General features: G+C 38.6%; 2 protein-coding genes and 1 pseudogene across 11 annotated transcripts; all 3 read left to right on the forward strand.

Annotated features, from left to right (window-relative positions):
• Positions 1 to 5,471: 5,471 nt before the first annotated feature.
• Positions 5,472 to 6,565, forward strand: LOC105043571 (uncharacterized). The gene has a single exon (XM_010921142.4). The coding sequence runs from the start codon at positions 5,498 to 5,500 to the stop codon at positions 6,302 to 6,304; it is 807 nt and encodes a 268-aa protein (XP_010919444.2). The 5' UTR covers positions 5,472 to 5,497; the 3' UTR covers positions 6,305 to 6,565.
• A 233-nt stretch (positions 6,566 to 6,798) lies between these two features.
• On the forward strand, positions 6,799 to 8,541 carry LOC105044653 (uncharacterized; annotated as a pseudogene).
• A 482-nt stretch (positions 8,542 to 9,023) lies between these two features.
• LOC105043579 (protein NUCLEAR FUSION DEFECTIVE 6, mitochondrial) lies at positions 9,024 to 14,735 on the forward strand. Of its 10 annotated transcripts, none has more exons than XR_012139123.1 (5): positions 9,026 to 9,263; positions 9,354 to 9,475; positions 10,792 to 10,827; positions 11,951 to 12,022; positions 14,537 to 14,735. XR_012139123.1 is itself a non-coding variant. In XM_010921179.4 (4 exons), exons 1-3 carry the CDS (start codon positions 9,130 to 9,132, stop codon positions 10,809 to 10,811), a joined length of 276 nt encoding a protein of 91 aa, XP_010919481.1. In that variant the 5' UTR covers positions 9,025 to 9,129; the 3' UTR covers positions 10,812 to 10,827; positions 14,537 to 14,735. The 10 variants fall into 10 exon arrangements, 6 of the variants coding, with proteins under 6 accessions (XP_010919521.1, XP_010919481.1, XP_010919497.1 ...); XR_003801135.2 differs by lacking the exon at positions 14,537 to 14,735 and adding an exon at positions 13,030 to 13,303; XR_003801147.2 differs by lacking the exon at positions 10,792 to 10,827 and having other exon boundaries at positions 9,025 to 9,263.
• The last annotated feature ends 833 nt before the right edge of the window (positions 14,736 to 15,568 follow it).

Here is a 15,568-nt window from a genome sequence, read left to right on the forward strand (position 1 = left end):
TAAAAAAATAAAAAATATGTTTGATAATTATGCTTGCTATAAAGCAAAAAATAATATTTGGGGATGGCAGATGAAGAGCTCGACGAGAGAGAAAATTCGGGAAAAGAGGAAGAAAGGGGTGGAGAGGTGAAGAGCTCGACGAAGGAGAAGGGTTCGGCTCTTTATTTTTTGATTTGATGTTTTAGACGTAAGAAAGTAAAAAAATAAAAAATAAAAAAAATAAGTTTTGAAAAGAAAAAATATTTTGCTTTGTATATAAAGTAATTATTTTGATTTTTTTAATTTTTGTTTTTGCTTTTCATGATGTTACCAAATATTGTTTTTTAATTTTTATATTTTAAAAATAAAAAAAATATTTTTTAGTGGCTAACCAAATGTACTCTTAGATATCGGAAGATCTTATCAGTTCAATAAATCTCGCTGATTGGTTCTTTCTCAAAAATTATGGTGAAACTGGCACGACTTAAAGAGATCCGAGTTGTCTCCTGGTTTTCAAGGATAACTTTTCTATTTCCAAGGTGATTTACCTTATTCCCAAAATCTAGGAATTGGTTATCACCCATAAATCTTTTAAAACTACTTACTAATTTTAATAGAAAACCCGGTTGGAACACCGTTTGCAATTTCTTATCAGCCGGATAAGATTTTCCGGCACTCAAGCAGGGCCTAATTTTGTGTGTAATTCCATTTTGGAGTATTGAATTGTTTCGTTTCACAGATAGGTCGTATGCCACGAGTCATTCTCTGTTTTGGAGTCTGTAGGTGAAGCAATTGATGAAGGGATTTTCTTGTTAGAGGAGTATCAAATTTGCAGAGGATCTTAATATCTAGAGGACTTCCCATCTGCTCTCATGTTTCTTTAATTTAGGTGACGTGGTTGATAGATCCTGGTTCAATTACAGTAATACAGCTTGCTACTGACATTCTCAGGTGGTGCACTACCTCCATGGCGAGTTGATAAATACTTAATTTAAAATAAAAAATTATATTTAATTTATTTTGTTTATTAAAAATTTAATATTTTTTTTTATGGTTTACAGAAAAGATGATCGTCGATACAAAGAGTCCGATTCGCAGGTCAAAAAAATTTAAATTTGAAAAAAAATTGACTTAAAATAAAATTTAAATAAAAAAAGATGCATACGATATTAAAGAAATAAATTTTTTTTTATAATTTTTTAATCAAAAAGGAGCGTAGGAGTGTGGCTGGCACGTTTTTGGTGGGCTTCATGCGATTTGAATTTTGGTGCGGGCCCGAGGTTTGAGCGTGGGAGCTGGCGAGTGGCTTGGTTCAAACGTGGTGGGTCCGATCCAAAATGCAGGTGTGCGGGGTTTCAAGTGAAATAGAGATTAAATAGAGATGCCGGCTTTTGTTGGCGCGATCGCGCGGCATCGGGCATGGCGGGTTCGTGGGGACAGACGGACGCTCATAATAGCAGATAGATCTGAAAATTAAAAAAAAAAAGATAATACTTGAAAATACTTCAAGAGGAAGAATTTATATTTTCTTTATCTGCTTGTGATCTTTCCATCTCATCTATCCATCTTTTAATCCTTAGTATTTTCTTTAGTCCCACATCTGAAAATCATGTAAAACTCTTCCCTCCTAACATCTATAAAAAGGCTCTTGTACTCCTATTTGAGAGAGAGTCCAGAAATTCTTCTAGAGCCTTGCATAGAGGAAGAGAAAGGGACTACTCTATGAGCAGCTAGGCTAGCAGTCTCGAAAGTGGAGAAAAAATTTTGCAACGACACAGAGTAGGTTTATTGTTCTAAACATTCTTGTATTTCTTTATATGCAATAAAGACTATGCTTTTTATTTAAATCGTCATGAGTTTTTTATTTGCTCTCTTCCATATGCTCTTATTTATATTTTTCTATTAGATTAATATTAGGAACAACTTTTATTTTTCAGAGACGCGCCGTGCTTTCCGGAGATGCACCGTGATCTACGAGTACGGGGTGTACCGAAGAAAGATAGGTATTTTTTCTAAGATTAATCGTATCCATTTAAATAAAAAAAAAAAAGACATACAACTCTATTAGTACAAAATTAATTCAAAATTATCGAGCTCTTTATTTTCTAATTACATCAATTTAAAAATAATTTATTTTTTAAATCAAAATAATATTTTTTTTTTATTTTGCAATCTCAACTTAGTCCAAGATCCCTGAGGATATGATCTCGACTCATCTTACTTACGTAGTGTAGAGTTATTTTTGATGCTATCAACGACTACGTATCACGAGTCATCTCTTTCGTTTTAGGAATTGCAACAAAATTCCTGTCTGGGAGATGACATGGAATGCCCGCTGTTAACCTCCTTGTGCTAAAGTTATCATAATGGCAGATAGGCTGAGCCAAATTGTTTCCCACAGGGGCTTCCTGCCCTGATGTGCTCATAATCCACACTGGTGATAATAGATCAATATGTAAATGGCTAGGCTGGGCTAATTGTTTCCTGCGGTCAATTTCAGCGGCTTCAGTGGACCCAGACACTAGCTGCCCCCCTGTTGTCATTATCCACATGTTATAATAAATTGATAGATGGATAAGATAGGCCTATTTTTCCTGCAATCAATTTGAGACACATCGATGGACCTTGTTTTAATGTTGTCATAATCCACTTATCATAACAGATAGACATACATACAGAATTGCTCAAGCCAGCCGTTTTTAGCCACATTTGGGTAAGATCCACCGAAGCGGGTAGCCTAAACCATGTGTGCATAATAGGAAGCCCTGTCAGGAGGAGATGCCAAACGTTGGCCTATCTCTTCCGTTCTTCTTCTTCTACTTCTTCTTCTTCTTCTTCTTCTTCTTTTTTTGGTACAAATGAATGATTATACTACTGTAATGTGAGTACAATTCATAAAATCAAAAAATAAAAGATTTCATGCTCCATAAAATCAGGGAATAAAAGATTTCATGCAGCAAGTACATCTCACCCTATCATCAGGTTTAGTCTATGAAGTGCCATACAACATAAAATGCGATCCAATTTACCGCACTATTCATTTTTCGAAAAATATGCCAAACAGACATCATGATTAAATCACGAAGGGCAATTCAGATGTTACGGAGCAGATGGGCCTTCAGCTGCTTCGTATCATCTGGAATCGAAGGTAGAATCTCCTTCTATAAAAATCCTCTCTACCAAACCATCTCTTCTTTCAACAAACACTCTACAATAATGGAGATAGATGCCTGTTGGCCTCATGCTAATCTTGTTATAATCCTCTTGTAATTATAGACAGACAAACAAGCAAACAGATGGATAGATTGGATCATATTCTATTTTATCAAGTTTTCTTGAATTCTTGGTGATGATCTTAGTGCTAATATATGGTATGTGCAGTCCGATAAGGTCTAATTTCTTTAGGCATGTCTGCTGTGTCGCTGCCCATTTTTCAATTACTCATCACTCATTCTCTACATGCTAACGAGGTAGTCACTCTGTGGTCAAAATTCCATTCGTGCCAAGGAATTAGACGGGTGGCAGCGCGCGCTGTTTATAGCACCAGATCATGACACAGTATAACATCTGCTAGCTGGTGGTCGTGGTATTAATTAATTACTATAATTGGATGTAATCAACGTTAAGGACAGTTGGCAGATCTTTTTGTAGAATTTCAACAGATCGTGCAATTTGAGCAAGTTGAAATATGGTTATGGCATTTCATTTTTTTCCTTTTTTTTGGGGTTCGGTGGGGTGAGGGGGTGGCGGCCTGGTTCGAGAGGGAGAATAAGGTCACTGGATATAGCGTCCTATTCCTTTCTTCTCTTAGTTACATAATTTCCTCCGTAAATTTTCATTTTGAAGTCCAATGCTTTTGCTATCTAGAGTTGAGCACGGATTAGATATTCAATCGAATTGAGAAAAAATTTTATCTGACCGAATTCAATTGGATTGAAAAAAATTCAATCCGCTACTGACTATTTATCATATATAAACCATTTAAACCGAAGTGAATGGTTTGTAGTATGTTTGAATAAGTTATGTCGGTTTGAATTTCAATATTGATCCAATGTTGATTTTAAGTCTAATATTAGCTCACTTAAATTTATATATTTTTTTTATCAATTTAATATAAAAAAAAATCTAAATCTTATAAGTTATAAATTTTGAATCTATTTTTGAACTTATATAGAACAGAAATAAAAAAATTTACTCATCCGAAAATAATTACATCTAAAAATTTTTATTTTAAAATTATTTCAAATTGATGTGTTTCCATTAATAATTCAACATTGATATTCTCACGAATCCAAATAGGTAACAGGATATTTTTTAGAATGAAGTATTGAAGTCTAAACAACGTTGTTCTAAAAATAAAAATAAATTTATAAAATACTATATCAGTTGGATTCGATTTCATAAGGATTAAAATGGTAGGAACTGAATCTGATCATAAATAATTAATTTTTTATAAATTTTAATTTAATTTTATTTGATTTATATTTTTCAATTGGTCAGAATCGATATTTATTGAGTCAGATTAGATAGATTTCTTTGAATTTTGATTATTTGCAAAGCCCTACTCCCGTCTTTGTTCGGGATAATAAGGCATATTTACACTCTGAACTGGTCAACATTGCGAATAGTTAGGATTGCCGCTGCATGTGCCCTCCATTCCCATCATCATAGCTATAATAATAATGTTTTGCTGACAAATCGGAAAGGAAAGATGCGATGGCCTCCCTTGCTTTACCCCTGTTTCAATACCAAACCAGACGGTGTACCAAAATACCAAACCACTCTCCGCTCGTCACGGCGCTAATGCAAAGCCGACAATAGACCGATGGAGGAACGCTACGTAGAAACTGGAAACAAAGGTCAAATTAAGACGAGGCGCACAGCACCTTGCCAACAACAAATGGGTCGGTCTGATTAAAATTTTGTTTCCAATGGAATCAGATTGAGATCAGGTTCGGTGTTGACCAACTGAAGTACTCGATCGTGTCCTCATCTACATCGACAGCTATCCACTTTACCACTCTCGCAAACTGATGTATTTTGACTAATCTAATTGTGAAGATTACATGTGGCCAAGATAGCTCCGAACTGCGCCCAACTATCCATGAATCAACTCCATTTGGCAACACACTCCGAAAGCACAGGAGAAACAGGTCTCTGCTCAGGGCTGGTATAGGAATCATTGGCCGGTTGTAATTCATTGAGAAATAGTTGATGCGTAGAATAGGCTCTCCTTCACATTCTACTCGGAGTATATCCGGACTGCTGGTTTTATTCTTGCACCGTTCGAGCCATGCATGTACTACATCCTTTTTTTTTGGTTCCTTTTATACTCCTAGCTGAAGACTTTTTGTCGAGGATGTCCCTGAGAGCACATGCAGCGTGCTCAAAATGTCATCATGCTTGCCCCACGGCTAGCTCCCACAATCCCCGCATCATCACCCGGCGCCCATCTCATTTTACTGCCTCAAGACCTAAAACACAACCTTCACATCTGTCTACATGTCCATTCCATGTTATGCTTGAGATGGAACCAGTTGGATCGTCCCCCGCTATTTATGTAAGAGTGGGATCAGACCCACTCCCATATGCATCACCACGACAACCATCTCTCTCTCTAGCATTCATGGCATCATCCCTTGTGAACAAACTCTCCCTCGCCTTCCTCCTCTTCGTTGCCTCCTCTTCGCTCGGCGTCCATGCCAGAGCCAGTCAATTCTTCATGAAGACCACACGCCCCGAGGACCCCAATGAAGCCCCGACGATTCCTCCAGTAGTCCAAGGCCTCATGAGTGGTAGTGGCCATGGCCTCTATGGCCATGGCCAGGAGCAATTCGCCCCAACCACCACAACCAACTACAACAATAACAACTACTACAACAACAATGCCCGTCCCAATGCCAATACCTTCCCCTCGAGCTTCCCCGACGCCGAGCTCACCCGCGAAAGCTACGACAATAATGGTGGAGACAGCCACGACAACCATTTCAACAACGCCAACAACAGTCCGTCAAAGTTCTCCAACGAGGAGTTGGATTCCAGAAGCTATGAGACCAAAGAGTACAACAACTACGTAGGCAGCAAGCAATACGGCATGAGCGACACAAGATTCTTAGAGAACGGGAGGTACTTCTACGATGTTAATGCCGAGACAAACTGGAAGTATGGGAGGTACCCAACAAGGGGAAATCCTCAAGCTGGTGCAAGGGCTGGTAACTACGGAAATGGAGTATATGGGAATGGAAATGCTTACGAGTACAACAATGCAATGGAATACCAAAACAACCAGATGAACCAGGAGTCTCGAGAGGAATATGTTCCATGAGAGATCATTTAAGAGTTAGTCGGATGGAGTAGTGATGGTACAACATTGAAGCAAGATGAACGTTATTATGATGTGTATGTTATGTTTTCTGATGTTTGTATGGGATTGCTATTGATGCGTAGAGTCCTCATTCTGCATCCATATATGATGATGCCGGAGAATGTCTTCCCATTTCCTCTTATACCATAAAGCTATTGAAGTCATGATTGTAGTCTTCCTCGAATTTGCAACCTCACTTAGTGTCATCTGTTTCAACTTTTCTAATACAAAACTTTCTTTTTTTTAAAACCAGGAGCAGGAATAAATCATCCGACTTACCAAACTGGAAGAAGGAGGGGAAGAGAGAGGGAGAGGAGCCTCTGATAATTTTACCAAAAAGAAGAGCCTAGTAAAAGCTACAACAATTCTCCAATTATATAATCCAAAAGGCATGGAACTCATCCAAAATTACCAATTTAGGAGGGAAATATATTGAGGATACGGTTAGTGCTAAGATGGAGTGGAAACTCTATTTGTGTTACTTGACTGAAATTAATACGGATTGGACGGAGAGCGGTATTAGGCATAGGAAATTGGTACAGTATTGAAAACTTTTCATGGTTAAATGCTTATGGAAAATTTTAGTTGATCTTTCTGAATTTTCTTTTTGGAAAAAAAAAAATATATGAGTGATCCATTTCTACCATTATCACCCAAAAATATTATCATGCCAAAATAGCATATGGGTCCCACGCATCTTTACACAACCACCCCCCAACCCCCAATTATCACCCAAAAATATTATCATGCCAAAAATATATATATATGGGTCCCATGCATCTTTACCACCTCCAAGTCTTTTCATCTCCCTCATACATAATTAGACTCCATCATGACTTCCAGAGCACACTCTTTGGCTTCCAGCTCTTCTGTTCTGTTCATGTATGCAACCCTTTCACATAGGCCCTTGATTCAATTTTAAATTATTTATTTTAAGGGAACACAGAAGCTATTGAATTTTCAATTATTTATAGGTTCTAACATACAAGTAGTGCATGGTGACCCTAAAATTCTTCTTCTATCATGATATGGAGTATGCCAATTAAAGTTACTATTGCATGATTTATCCAGTTTTTTGGTGAAGATTTATCCAGCTTTCAATTATTCGTAACTTTGTAAGCAAAATTATTCAGAAATTGCTAGACAGATCTTTAAATATTATAAAATCAAAACAAAAATTAAAGCATCATAACTCAGATATTACAGAAATAATTTTACCCAAGTAATTTAATATATATTACTCAATGTGATTAATGTTATGTTAAAGGAAAGAATTTGATCCTAATATGTGTTCCACAGAGAAATCGAATGATTGTGAGCTTGTCAGAAAGCATCATCCTCCTTTTTATAACATAACTAGAGCTGTCAAAATGGGTCAGGACCCATGGGTCAGCTCATTTAACCCTAAAAATGAGCCGGATCAGACTGAGAAATACTGACCCATTTGTGAAAGCGGATTTTTTTTAGCTCGGCCCCTGTAGCCCATGGGCTGAATCGGGATAGGACTGGATCAATCCGTGGGTCGGCCCACACCTTCTTAGCTTCTCTCGACTACTGGGTTACTGGATATTTAAGGCTACTAGCTACTGGGCGCATATAGATGGGAAAGCGATGGCTGGGTGCAGGGATTGGATGTAGCTCTATGCAATCTACAGGACAGACGAGTGGCAGACGGTGGCCTTCCTGGTTTTCCACGCCATCCTCTTCACCGGCCTCTCCCTCCTCCTCCTCTACTTCCCCCACTCCCTAACTTCCTTGGTGCCCTTGCCCCCGCCACCCCCCTCCCCACCCTCCACTTTGCAGTCGGATTTGTCGGCTCCATCACCGCCCTCTGCCTCCTCTATGCCACCGCCAAGGTCCTCTACTCCTCACTCTCCCTCTGTTGGGAGATGGCGCAATAGATGGTGGCCGCCGTCCCTGACTAGTCGGCAGTGCGAATGGCGCTTGATGTGGGGTGCGGCCACGAGATGCTGCTGGACGCGGTGGCGATGCAAATCAAGAAGGAGGAGAGCAGGAGCTGTGTGGTGGGGCTGGATCGATGGAGAGAGACGGCAGGGGCGACACTCCGACGAGGTCGAGTCGAAGGGATCCACGAGCACGTCACATGTCGGGAGAGGGACACACGGTGGCTGCCCTTCGCAGACGGGTACTTTGATGTGGTGGTGTCCACGGGGCACCTGAGTGAGCCGGGACGATGAGTGGCTGGGAGATGTGGGCCGGCCCGGCCCTAACCCACAACCCATGTGGGCTAGAGCCGGGTTGGGTTTTCACAGCCCCTTTTAACAAGTGGGCCGACCCTGCCCGGCCCGACCCACATAATCACAGCCCATGTGGACTAGGGTCAGTCGGTCCATTTTGACAGCTCTAATAACTATAATTTTTTGAAGACTTAATTAGAATTAAAATTATTATATTGTATTTCTTAACTCATCAAATGAAAACATATAAAAACGGATGTTATTTGTCAAGAAATAAAACCAACAGCTTGCGCTCAAAGTCTGGAATGACCTCCAAGATCACTCCCAGTGTGAACTCAACAGTTGGGCCATGAGGGCAGTACGTGTAACCTAACTGGCACTCCCAAACCATTGGGCCATGGGCTGCGGTACTCCTATGTCAGCCCACATAATCATTCACCGGTCCATCTTTGAGGCAGCTAGTGATCCTGCGGCACGATCGTGGGATCCCAGTAGGGTTTTAGCCATCACTCCCCATTGTGCGTAATAGCTCGCCGCTCTCCCTCGATAACAACCAGAGCGAAAAGGACCCCGTCTCCTCTGCCCTCCATGGCCGCCGCCGCCCGGTCGGTCCTCCATTCCTCCTCCCTCCGCATGGCCGCTGCGAGGGTCGCCTCCGAGGCCAGAGCCTCCTCTCGCCCTCCCCTCCTCCGCCTCCGGCCCGCCGCCCCTCGCTTCCTGAGGTAGCGGCAAGAGACATGGACATAGTGGCTCCCATTCCCTTAGGTTTTGTTTACCCTTGGTTCTTTTCGTTTTCTTGAATACTTTTGCAGGTCTCCGGTCGAGATGAGCTTCGCCGTGGAATCGCTGCTGCCGAAGCACAGCGCGACTGCCTCGGCGCTGATGACTTCGATGCTCACCGTTTCCCTTAGAGGATACGGGTGGCTCTCTGAAGGTATCGACGCCCTTCTGAAAACAAAAATTGCATTCTTTTGGTTAATATTGTGGCCAGTAATGGGATATTGAGCATGATAGATCGATCCTATCGCTTGTATTGCTTTGCTCTTTTGATGTTAGTTGGTGTTGATATGCCTTTTTTGCACTATGGATTAATTCTGCCTCATTTATTTGGCTCAAAAACGTTATTTTTTTCCTCTCTTTTTTTTTTGTTTAGGAGTGGGGGCCTGGCGATTAGATTTATTGTGAAAATATTGTACCTTTAGGTGTTGGCTTAAAATTTGAGGAATTTCAGTTATGAGTAGCTTATCATTGAAGCAAGGGAGACGGTGGTTTTTGGCAAGAGACAAGGTCTCTGGTATTATATTTTTTGAAAGGTTTAGTTTCACCCGGAAGAGGTCTGGAGCGTTGAGAATGATTCCTTTGGTATCGGTAGAAAATAGGAGAATTGGATATTCCTTCTTGGTTGATTGGATTTTTTTTTTTTTTTGGTTTGTATTCCATATGCTATGTTCCTTCAGCCAATTAAACCCTGCCCTCCATATGAGACTTTGCCATTGAAAAATTAAACATACTCATCTTATCTTTTCAATAAGCAAAAGCATATGATTGGTTAAAGGGATATTGCTGTTTTTGACCAAGGACAGGGATCCTGTAATCGGAAGCATATCCTATTAAGAAAGGATGAAAACCCCTGGAGGGAATTGTGTCCGGTAGCCATTGTATTGTTCAAGTCCAATTAAGGCATATCTACAGTTTAACTTTCTGAAATTGTTGTTTCCCTTCCTTTAGAAAAATATTGGGAAAATTTACTACAAACTTTTAAACAGAGGAGTTGAAACCATAAGCTATTCTATGTTGATTCTTCTTTCTCTTTCTTGTCATGGACCCTGTGCCCATTTACATGTCCTTCATTTTGTTCCTATCCAAGTAATAACTTTATAAAGGTTATGCTTTGACTGCTTAGGAGTGCAGTAACCCATACGCAATGATCCCCCCCCCCCCCCCACACACAAAAAAAAAAAAACCACCCAAAAAAAAAAGCAGTCTGAGAGATTGAGAGAGAGAGAGAGAGAGAGCTTTATATCCCAGCAAAAGAGTCAATATTGATGGTGCAATATTAAGATATGGAGGTCTAGGACATCTTGTTATTAAGCAGCATGGTCTAGGGTGCCAATGTACATTTGATGCTGTAACCATAGTTCTTATTTTTTTTGTGTGTCCTTTCTCATTTCACAGAATCAATATTCTACTCCTTTTTCCTGTTTCATGTTGTTTTGATTGAAGAACCATATTTTCTTTTTCCTCTTGTAGGACAAGATGAAACTAGATGAAGATCAAGCCAGAAAGGTGATTAACTTGGTTTATTCCCACCATTTGGAATCATAATTGCTGGATTTATCAATAATATAAGTGAGAAGATAATTATTTGAAGGAAATAAGCGGAGATGGATTTTGTGTTATGCTTAACAAAATTGAGGCAGACATTTCATAATGTGAAGTAACCATGCCAACCCATTCTCTCATGGATTACATTTTTAAATAAGGTTATCCTTGTTGTTTCTCATTTGTGCTTTCGTGTTAAAGAATATCTATACAAATGGGTAAAAATGAGAAAATCAGAAACACTGGTGAAATAATATTGTCTAAGATAAAATATAAAGATACTGATAGAGGATGTTTGCTTCTATCACTCTAGGTGTTCAGATGTTAAACGGCACTTTATTAGAAATTTGTTAGTACGATATATCTCAAGGCTTTTGTGGATAAATAGAGCTTGCTATGTAGGGCAAACTCTCAAAAGGCTTCACCTAACTATCATCATCTAACTAAGCTGAAAATGTTTTAAAAAAATGCTTGTCTCCTTTGTGATGCTAACTCAAAAATATTGAAAAAATATGGAACATTATCATTGAAGTTGTTAGCATTGGTGTAACTTAAGTTAAATTCCATGCTAATTGCAAATGCTTCTATCTTTTTGTTTCTCCTTTCATCAGATCTTATTCCGGCTTCTGTTCTCACTCTTGGCTTCTGAGCTTAGGGATATTTTTTGAGGTTATTGCCAGTTTGGTGAATATCTTATACAATTAGCACAACAGTTTTTTTTGTGGGAGAATCACCATCAATTGCCAAAACTATGACATTGAAAATGAAACCTCTGTGACATTTAGTAAGAAAATGCTATGTGGATCACACAGTTCAAAGGGTGACAGGAGCATATCTGCATAGGTCTAAACATTCATAACAATCTTAACTTTTTTCTACTGTTCTTTATTAAAAACTTTAAATGCTCTGGGTAGATTGCCTTGACATTTAATTATCTTCAAGGAATAGGTTAAAACATAGATTTATATCACGTATCAATATGGGTTTGTGAACTTCATCATCCTCTGGAATATCAAGATTTCAATATACTTTTTTTTGTTAAATTGCATTAAAGAAAATGGCTCACTGATGTTTTTGCATTGATCAGCTGGCAATGATGACGTGTGACACTAGGTGGAGTCTAGCAAACATGTTTATCTGGTCTTCCCCACAAGAACAGGTTGGACGAGTTAGACTTTGAGGAACTTGTGCTAATAGATTGATTGAATTAGACATTGCTGTAGCACTAATGTTTATCAAATATGGTAACTGGATCACTATTTAAGAGGCTGTTATGTACTCCTCTCATCTCACAGCTGGAACTGAAAGGCTTACTGATTATCTGGACATAACAAGCATGTAATTTCTCTAAGTGAAACTAAAAATTAAAGAGTTTCATTATCTTCTACTGGTGCCAGTGGGACGACTTGTTAAAATATTCTGCAAAAATAATAGTTGCTTCGGCAAAATATTTCAGCAAATTATAAAGGTCCTACAGGCATATAAACTAGCAAGAGAGTTCGTTCTAAAAATTTGGATTATTTTGCATTTTCTCCTACTTGTTGAATATCTGCATCCAAATAAAGCCTAGAGCTGTCTAGGATGCCATAGCTTAAAAATTTGGTCTTGCTGACTGAATGTAAGTTACCGTCTTTCAGGTTTCAGTCTCTCTTGCCTATCTCTGTTGGCTTTTTCAACTGTTTCAGCTTTGTTATTGCTTTGGATAAGGTTAATAATTATGTTATTTGCTTCTCCTTCTAGCCTGGCCTATACCAATAGCTATGTATGCTCTTAGTAAAATTATCAAACTTCCCTATGTTAGGTAACATGTCTCATCTTCTAATGGTTATGGACCACAAAAGTAGTGGATGTGGTGCACTACTCAGAAGGGATGATAATACTTCTGAAATCTCTTGTTTCATTGTGATTATCACAACTAGTCTGCAGAACAAAAGTATTCATTTCCATGATTCATGTTGTTATCTGTTGTATCTCACTAGACTTTTGGTTCCAGTGCTTTCAATAATTTTTTACAATCACATTTCAGTAAAGGAATGACTATTGTTTAAAGAAACTAAAACAAAAACATGTCTTCCGTACACCAGCTTGCAAAAATGGCACCTATATGTTAAATGCTAATTCGGTTTGTTACTTTAAATTATATACTGATGTGTTGTATCCAACCAGCTGGCAATGATGACGTATAACAAATATCCAGTGGATTCGGGCAAAATTCTGTACAGACTCCCATCAATCTTAGACAAGGTAGCTCAAGAAGCTATTCAGGAAACTGACTCAAATACCTTTGGCGAACTTTCTCCATCAATGCACCCATAAAATGCTCTATTTTGTCTATTTTCATGTTCCCTTAACTAAGACCTTTTATATTCTAAACTTGTTATGAAATTTCAATGGGTCAGATGTATAAAGGACAGGAAAAATATTTGCTTGCATTGTGACTCTTACTTGCTGATCGAAGATTCTCTTGTAAGTTGTAACAATTCTTTTCGGACCATAATTAAGTTTGTATTTTATTTAACCAATAGCTTTAGAAGATATAGGACGATATAAATACTAATTCACTCTCTCTCCTTTTGAGTTTGTGAGCATATGACAGATTTTGTGTTTGTATAATTATGTGTCATGTATGTGAAGGCATAGAATGTGCTTGAGGTGACTTGCACCTCATTGGCTGGTTGGTTAAAACATAAATTAACAAGGTACTAAGTTTATGTACTTGAAATCCAATAAATGATCTTAAGTGAGAGTGCAAAGACATGAAGATTTAGAAGACTCTTGAATGGAAAGTTAGACGAAATTTGAGGAATTTATTAGTATTTCTTACCTACCTCTAGTTTGTCACATCAGGAAGGCCTAAGTGAAACAAGGGAGAGTTCTATTAAATGATTTAATTGGGATCTTATCTTTGTCATGTTCGCTGTCTGGGTTCCTTGATTTTTGTGCTCATAGGTCACTGGGGTTTATGTTGCTTGATTAATTTACAGGGGATTTGCATGGTTTAGAAGGTTTTAGAGAACTGTGAAGATGTGGGAAACAAGTTGCATGTAGTGTTGCGATAATAAGTTAGTGAGAATGACTGGAGAACCTAATGAAACTTTATTCAACCTGGATGGCAGCTGCAAATTGTGCATACATTTTCAATTATTCTGTTACAGGAGCCTTTCTAGGTCATATCAATGGCGATATAGATATATGCACTTTTCATTTCAATATTGTCTTGCTTGGTAAGTATCTGAGCTTGATACTTTTGATGGAACTATATTTTTGAAGTTGGAAAACCATTTCTCATCCTAGATGAGCAGGTGTGCTTCATAATAGAAATGCTTTCCATCTAATAACAATAGCAATAATAATCACAAAAAAAATTCAGCATTTGCGTGGTGAACTGCCTTCTGTTTAATGCATTTAGATTAGGGTTTTGTTCACTCTACTTGACCCCTCTTTTTCTTCGTTTTGGTCTTGTGATTTTTCACCATGGAGAGTTCTTGGATTGGAGATTTACCATACCTTTTTCCTTTCTATTTTCATTGCTAAACATTGCTGTGATCTTATTTACAAATAAAAGGATAGCCTTCTGCAACAAGATGGATTCATAATGTATTCTTGACTGTAATTTTTACTGAATTTCTGCCCCTTCTAGTTGGATCTTAGATGTTTGGTTCTTGTATTGTAGATGGATGAGGTGTAGTATTTGCGGACAATGCATTGAGGTAGTAGCTGTGGAATTCTTCGTCATGTATTTTGAGGTACTTTTGGCCAATTTATTTTGATTAAAGGGTGATGTTTTTTGCAAGTATTTGAAGATGTTTTTGTGATCATGCCAAAGTCTCCATGGAAATTCTTATTTTCTAGTAGAAGTTAGTAGTGGTGCAGTTGATTAGTTATGAGTCGAACTGTGTCAAGACTAACCAAGGGCCCCAAAAGTTGCCAGGTGAATAGAAATGCATTCTTCTGGATAACTCACTTCGTGGAGGTCAAGAAGCATGCTCAGAAGTTGATTCACCTAAATTTTGAGGTCACTCTAAGGGTGTCTTAGGCTGCTAAGCTAAGGAAATGAGCAGACTGTGCAAAAAAAAAAAAAAAAATCGCTTACTTTTGACTTCATCTGAAATGAAGTTTTTTCGCTCCTGTTTTATTGACTTCTTTGTGCTACCAAAGCTGCAAGGTGCATGAAAACAAAGCATGAAGGATTTAAAGAATAGCAGGAATTTGTGCTACGGCTTGAGCGATGCACAGTCCTCAACTGTATAGGAACATAGAAATGACAAGATCAGTATGCGGGCTGATGACTTGTCAGAAACTGGCCCATCCATTCTGCTTAGGAATCTTTAGTAAGGTTCTGGTAGGATCTCAGGCCATAATTACCTCCTGGTTGATGACGCTCCCGTCTAATTCTAAGTGTTGGTCAACCTTGTTTCCTATAAGATCTCGGCAGACAGCTTTGGCGGTACTATTTTGTGCACATATGAAATTTACAAATGAGGTATTCAGCTTGCTGATGGCATATCTAGTTCTGGTCACAGAAGGTCAGGCTGCTTTATTAGAGGAGCTGGATGTTCTGATCACCTGTTATTATGTAGAGTTCATGCTAATCTTACGCATGGGAGATGCACATAATAGACAACATTACCGTATTGTCTGTGTGGAACTTGCATCCTTGCCAGGCTGCTCCAAGAGCCTGCGAGGAGTTGGTCGACAAGTGCTA

Source organism: Elaeis guineensis, chromosome 2 (assembly GCF_000442705.2).
Source record: "Elaeis guineensis isolate ETL-2024a chromosome 2, EG11, whole genome shotgun sequence".
Lineage (NCBI taxonomy): Eukaryota > Viridiplantae > Streptophyta > Magnoliopsida > Arecales > Arecaceae > Elaeis > Elaeis guineensis.

Excerpts from the sequence above, each read along its gene's own strand:
- LOC105043571 (XM_010921142.4), top strand. The coding sequence starts at position 5,498 with ATGCTTGAGATGGAACCAGTTGGATCGTCCCCCGCTATTTATGTAAGA.
- LOC105043579 (XM_010921179.4), top strand. The coding sequence starts at position 9,130 with ATGGCCGCCGCCGCCCGGTCGGTCCTCCATTCCTCCTCCCTCCGCATG. Across the intron at positions 9,264-9,353 it reads GCCGCCCCTCGCTTCCTGAG|GTCTCCGGTCGAGATGAGCT; the intron begins GTAGCGGCAAGA and ends ATACTTTTGCAG. Across the intron at positions 9,476-10,791 it reads ATACGGGTGGCTCTCTGAAG|GACAAGATGAAACTAGATGA; the intron begins GTATCGACGCCC and ends TTCCTCTTGTAG.